Source organism: Cynara cardunculus, assembly GCF_001531365.2.
Source record: "Cynara cardunculus var. scolymus isolate 2C chromosome LG 8, CcrdV1, whole genome shotgun sequence".
Lineage (NCBI taxonomy): Eukaryota > Viridiplantae > Streptophyta > Magnoliopsida > Asterales > Asteraceae > Cynara > Cynara cardunculus.
The window spans coordinates 4,455,715-4,463,214 of NC_037535.1; the positions used below are offsets into that span (position 1 = coordinate 4,455,715).

General features: G+C 31.2%; 1 protein-coding gene across 1 annotated transcript; it reads left to right on the forward strand.

Annotated features, from left to right (window-relative positions):
• Window positions 1-6,026: 6,026 nt before the first annotated feature.
• Window positions 6,027-7,087, forward strand: LOC112517170. Its single transcript, XM_025124522.1, has 2 exons — window positions 6,027-6,521; window positions 6,633-7,087. Exons 1-2 carry the CDS (start codon window positions 6,332-6,334, stop codon window positions 6,890-6,892), a joined length of 450 nt encoding a protein of 149 aa, XP_024980290.1. The 5' UTR covers window positions 6,027-6,331; the 3' UTR covers window positions 6,893-7,087.
• Window positions 7,088-7,500: the final 413 nt, after the last annotated feature.

Below are 7,500 nucleotides of genomic sequence, written 5' to 3' on the forward strand. Positions count from 1 at the left end.
ATATAATCTCATTTTTAAAATGTATTAATTTTAATACAATCTCATTTTTACAATATATTTTTTATATGATGTTTTTGTCATATCTTTATCTTATATCTATCAGGGGGATTATTATGAAACATTTGTTAATATAAAACCAAGTATTGAAATTTCAAATACAACTTTGAGGGAATTGTGGACGTCGGAAAACAGAATATAAAGTTTAGAAATATTTGTTTCGGTCATTGGCTCGATATTCGGTCAACCCATCAAGATTCGATGTTTGTGCATTTGATATTACAAATGCAGGTGCCACCAATTGAGTAAGACCGTAAAGAGGCATTGTATTTTAATGTCGGAGGACGTCTTTTACGTTTCGGGCTAGAAGAATTTTGTCTCGTTACTGGTATGAAATTTGGCACGAACAAGACTTCGTTATGAGAGATAACAGAGCCGTCCTTTAGAACTCGGGTTTTAGACCTTGATGAAAATCGTCCGGTACGCATGAGTGATCTTACCCGAGTTTATGAACAACAAAATTCGAAAGAATAACATACATTGATGTAGTACGCCTATGTCTTTTGCTTCTGGTTTCCATTGGATTTTATCGGTCAACAAACGAACCATATAGTCTCTCAAGTTAATGATGTGTTACCAAAACATGAAAAAACTCACGTTTAAAAATGTGAGTCGTCTGAACGCAAATGCAGATACACATTATCTGGATTCGTGTTTGCATTCAATGTAACTTTTATTAAGTTTTTACTAACCGTAAAATAACAAAGTTAAAAAAACGTGAGTGGGAGTATGTTTTGGCTGTAACCTGGCTCACATTGGTTTGGCACATATGGAACGAGTGGAAGTATATACTGAAGGTGCTCAACACCATATACAGTGGCTGGAACAATTTGTTGGTTTGAGTTCGATTGATTGTTTTCAACACCATGATCACAAACATACAATTTTAGGGCTTGCGATGAGATATCCACACCAATAGCCAAAAAATGTCTCGTATCATCGGTGTCAAATAACTCGACAATTGAATCAGATGACATAGATTTTATATATTAACTTAAAACGATTTTGAAAATCAGGTAAGTTTAATTTTCTAGCTAAATAATTGATCAAACCTGAAAATGTTAAGTGTATCGGCAATAATACAACAACGTTTTGCATTTCTGGAATATAATCTACCACGCTGTTGACTAACTGCCACGAACCTCTACCAAAAACACGCATTCTAACTTTCTCAATCACAAACATTGATCCTTGAGAAGTTGGAGAAGATATTTTTTTTTGTAAAAACATGATTAAACGTATATATCACATATTTATTTATACCTGATATATATAGGGGGTTGAGGAGGAAAAATTAATAAGTTGAATGGTGCATATCGGGAAGGAACAAAAGTAATTTAAAAAAAATGGAGGTGGGGTCCTTACGAACCGCGCACAGGCCGGTGCGTAAGGGTGGGCCCCACATGAATGCACTTGTCAATCCTTGTCACCCTCAGTTTACCAAACTTTCTTTATTGCAAAATGATCCCTATACGCAACGTGTGGTGCACGGTGCGTAACAGGGGGTTAAATTGTGAGTCCCCAAATTGATCAATCTTCTTAAATAATTACATTAAAGCCCCTGTAAACACCATGTGGTGCACGGTGCGTAACGTAGGGTCAGTTTGTAAGAGTTTTAAATCTTAGGGTTAAAAGTATAATCGTTTAAATTTTAGGGGGTTATTTTAGTCATGAACCCGTATTATAGACCTATGTTCTTACTTTTCTTTAACTTGTGTTTTCATTTACGGACCTGTGTTCTAATTTACAAACAACTTTGTGTGCAAAACAATGAAATAGGCCAAAATTTTGTTACACGGGATAAACTTTCGGAGAAAAGACAGAAAAAATGGAAGTCATTCTTGAGGAGAGAGAGAGGAAGAGGATGGATTCCGTTGCGGTCCTAGATGTAATCACATAAATGGAAAGGTTTCTTGATTCGTGAGCTTTATTATCAAATCAGAGAGAAATGTATACTAAAAATATTAGGTGACGGTTTTTCTCAAATTGACACAAATGCCTCTCGGTTTAACAACTTCAAATAACCAGAGTTTGGTAGAGGGACTCAATCTGCAATAAAATTGAAACCACAATGACGATATCTGTAACCAATTCATTTGAGGACCCAATCCAAATTTTGATATAACCAAAGGGTCCAAATCTGTAATTTACTCTTACATAAAAGATGAAATTATATATTTCTTTTGTTTCATAAATAATAAAACCTTGATACATACTTTAATAATATTTTTTTTGAGAAATTATTAATTAACTAAGATATATGACCAACTTTGTTTTTATTTATATAATATGTAATGGTTATTTAAAATCATCATTTAGGGGCCGTTTACTAAACGTATAACCGGTAAGTACTTACCAGATCATTTTTCTCATCGGATGAACATGACAAGCGCCAAGAATCTTACCCGGTAAGAATGAGGACAAGGATGAAGAGTCTTACCTGGTAAGTGAGGGTGACGACTCTTACCCGGGTAAGCGTTTACTAGGAAAATTGTTGCATGGAATACGTTTTGATGTACTACAACCTTACCCAATAAAATAAATTATAGTGTTGACTCCTAACAGTAAGCACTTACCGGACAAACATTTAGGTAAACAACTCCTTAATGTAGATATTTTCTAAAATTTATATTTGCTTATACAAATCCAAAACCCAAACCCAAACCCTAATGTTAAAGTTTATTAATTTTTAAATATGTCCCTTTTAGCCATTTACATTTTTGAAATAGCTTATCAGCTAGATTTTGCCAAATATATTTAGTGTATCAACTATCTTATCAGTTATCAGTTAATTTATCAGTCACCAGTTAGATTGTTTGTCACCAGTTAACTTATCACCTATTTCACCATATGCATCGTCATAACTAAGAGAAATCTCAAAGTTCATACCAAATTAAATAAATATGGGCCAGGCCCATCATAGATAAGCATACAAAATGGATGATAGTCTTTTAAGATATATTGGGCCTCACTCGTTATAATTGTAAACTATTTATGAACAAAGAAATTGTGTTTTCTAAAATTAAATATCTAAACACTCAAATGTATTATTGACGGTTATGATTGACCATTATCTTTTTTTTAAGTATATAATATTTTTATACGACAAATAATTACATATATATATTTTTAATCTTTGATATGCTTGATTTTTGAACCCTTAATCTTTTAAAAAGTTGGTGACTGTCAATAATTTGGATACTGTACGGTAGATGAAGCTTTGATATGATTGACCATTGTTGCTACTAACTCGATACCACCATACAACATTGACTCCATCGAATGATGTTACATCTGCCATACCAAAAACATTGAACATAACAAATGAAGCATCGTGTTGGAAAGGAAACAAGCGAAAACGATCTGCTTGAAAGACCAAAAATAACCAAATAAAAAGAACTAATATCTTTTTTTTGATTAACTTGGATATCCAACCCGCTATGCGAGCTGACTAATTCCAGGACGACCATCTGTTTTGCGGATAGCTCGGAGTCACCGCATTTGAACTTACGTGGCCACAAGGGGATTTTTATTCCTCCTTGGATTTGAATTTGAAACATCTAAATACTTTTGACCTTTGGAGCAAAGCTCAAACCAATCAGGCACCACCCTTGTGGTTGAGACTAATATTTAACAGCACGACAAAAGAAACAACAGATTCATTTGACATGTAAGAGAAATCTCGACAGGAAAATGGTTGAGTCGAAGCAACAACAAACATGATCAATAGCAAATACTCGAGAACAATTTTGGAAATTTTAAGAAGTAGCCACAAAAAGGTAGAAAAGAAATACAGATATTGATAAAATACTTGTTAACATTATTATGCTTTTATATATATATATATATATATATATATATATATATCATGTCTACCTATTTATGTCCTTCAATTAATATTATCCCATACCAAGATGGATCAAGAAACACAATTTCTCACGCGTTAATACCGATTCAGATTATCAGAAAGTAAATTTTATAACGCTTTTTCCCGTAGAGATAAAACGTGCACATATTTTTAAGATATCTGACTATATACATCACAATACTTTGTAAATGTCAAGTAAAGACTTTTGTAATCAACTACTTTCAGAAATAGCAGTCAATGTTTGAAATATGTTTGGAATCTTCCAATTGACTCCTTCTAAGTTTAGAAAGTTTGAAAACTCTAAAATACACACCTTTTTTAGACTATTTACGACAAGAGATTCGAAGTACAATTATATATCGTTTGACAAAAAAAAAATCGAAATTTCTAAGGAAATCAACCACATGTTAAGTTTTCTAGAGTAACCTATAAATCATTTTTAAGAGGGGTATTTTATTATTCGCCTGTTGATGGTATCTTATTGATTTATTAAGCAACACGCTGATGGGAATTTAAGCTTATAATTTTTACTGTATATTTTTAATCATATCTTGCTAAATATAGTAAGCTTTGTGACGAACCAAATTTCCTTATCTATGTATTATCATTACAACATTAATTCATATATAATTTATAAAAAGGCCTAAAAGATATATTATGTGGTTGTTATTGCTTGTATGGTGGTCTTTTGAATTATTAATAAATCAAAATAGATTTTATTAATTAGTTTATTTTTAGTTTATTATCTATACTATATTATAAAGCATTTGACAAAAACTGTTAAAAAATCATTTTTATGCATAAAATATTGTTTTTTGATGCATATTACTTAAAATTCAAGATTGCAAGTAAATTGTGTATAAGAGTACAACTTATTAAAGCTCTATGTTTAAATTCATGTAACTAACTGCTGATAAACATAATCAAATAGAAGATAAACATCTCATTTTAAAATATAAAAAATCTAAAATATAATTACGATAATTATTAAGTTTTAACACATTACTTAATTATTATCTTTATAAAAAAATATTATTAAATCTAAATGAAGTTACTTCGCTACATTAAATTAAATTATAATAAAAAATTTGAATTAAGAAATATACAAACAAGAACTTTTTAATAGTTAATTTGATACTAATATTGATATATTTTTTACAAATTTTATATGATATTTTCAAATTTATATTTTATTCAAAAACAGAAACGCTTTTTTTTCAAAACTACATAAAATCGTATTATATCGACATGAATAAAAAATAAAACGAAACATTAAAATAAAAATATGTCTTGATATATTACACGAGTATTATTCTAGTATTTAAAAATAATTACGATATATGAATTGATATATAGAACCGTAAAATTGTTATATTTACTAATTAAATATTATATTTTTAGTATAAAATATTATTTTATTTTATTAAATAAAGATAAATGGAAATTTCTAGGCATGTGAAGAGATAGAAAGAAGCCAAAGGATGACAACAACTGAAAACTTCTTTACGATGGCATGCGTTGAGCGACCAAACTTTTAATTATTTCACTAAACACCTTCAACTTTCTAAAAACTTCCATAACACACCCCTCTACATCTTATAATAAAATCAAACGACTTGTGACTACAATTATTAGTAGCAATTGGTATATTCGAAACTGGATTTTTTGTGCATGGTTAACATGTTTTTATCGTTTGGCACGAGTTACGTTACTGGTGGACCAAACGAGGGGGGGGGGGATGCATCTATTTTGATTCGAAATAAATCTGATACAATATGTTAGAATCCAATATAAGCAACGCATAAAAGTTTTTGGCCGATTTTCATGTTAGAGACAAGTTAACGTTAATTTGTATATTAAACGACTGCAAAGGAGTTTGAGGATTAGTATCAAAATTAAGAATACCATCGACCGACGTAACTGTGTTATTTGTAATTTAAGTAACGAAATTTTGAAATCAAATAATTGAAGTGTTAAAATTATATTTTAATTGCTTTTTGAATAAAAAATCATGAATTAATCACTTTTTTATCTTCTTTAAAAAGGGATCCTATTTAAACCAATCATTCAATGCTTTTTCTTCACTTGTTCAAAGAAAGGTTCAACCCCCATTTTCAAGAACCAAACCAACCCAACAATATAAAATTTCCCCTTTTGTTTGAACTATCCATCCCCTATTTCACACACACAAACACACACACACACACACACTTACACACACATTCATACTACAACTTTCTTGAATCTTGATCATGTCTTCATCTTTTTCTCTCATTCCCACCAAACAATCTTGAATTTTTATTGATACCCACCAAACAATCTTGAATTTTTCTTCATACCCATTTCTTAAATCTTCTAAGTTTCCAAGAATTAGCCCAAAGAAGAGGGAGGGGGGGAAAGACTATCATGTCCTCAATCTTGGCTTCAAATGGGATGGTGTTAGCCACCGCCATGGCTGCCGTCTCAGGCACCGTGCTCCTTCTTGCCTTCCACCTCCAGAAACAACCTTCCACCACCACCACCACCGCCGTCTCCGTTGCCGCCCGATTCTCCATCATCGACCATCCAAGAGGACCAAGACCCTGCATCTCTTCAGGTTCCTTTTCTTCTACATCTTTCTTGAAGGTTTTCTTGAATTTTGATTTGGTCAAACTTACCCATTGACTTTCTTCTCTCTCTAAAACCGTTTTATTTTTTTATTTTGTAGATGGGAAGAAGAGAGAGAAAAAGAACAAGAAAGTACACTTTGCAAAGGATGTGATGGAACCAAGTGGGAATGGAGAAGAGTTTCGGAGGAGACTACAAAGTAAGAATCTTTATCAAAACAGGACTCTTTCGTCAACTTCGAAAGATGGAGGGGGTGAAAAGAAAATATCTAGAGATTACGAGGGTATTCCAGCAAATAGGATGGCTCTCTACTCCGGAATTCTGAGAGATCGTGGTGTCCATCGAGTGTCTTATTGCTGAATTGACTTTTGAACTTTTAGCCCCTCTTTTTTGTAAATTACTTAGTTTCAACCCCTCATCTTTTACGGTAGTGCAAATTGCACCCCTTTTAGTTGGACTCTTGGTTATGACAGCCGTTCGTAAGTTGTATCCATCGCTATTGATGTTGTACCATCTTGTACAAATTGAAATGAAGAAGGCATAGTTTTGTATAAATCGTTGGTTCTTTTTATGTTGTTTTAATCTTTTTATAGATATATTTGAAATTATTTAAAGACATAAATTAAAATAACAAAAAATTAGAGTTTATTTGGATATATAAAGTACATATTTTTCTTAAGGGGAGTGCTATGACATCCCTTTATAAGAACTAGAAAGGTACTCGCATAACTTAACGAGATACATCTTGATTTTAATATTTCATTTTATTATTTATTTCAGTCGATGTTATAATATGATTTTATATGATTTTGAAAAAAACGATGATGTTATAATATGGTCTTAGTATCAAATTAATTATTTAAAATTTCTCATTTTTAATGTAATTTTTTAATTCAATTTTTTTATAACTTAATTAGGTTCAATAACGAAGTAATTTATATTTGGTTTAATAATATAATTTTCTTATA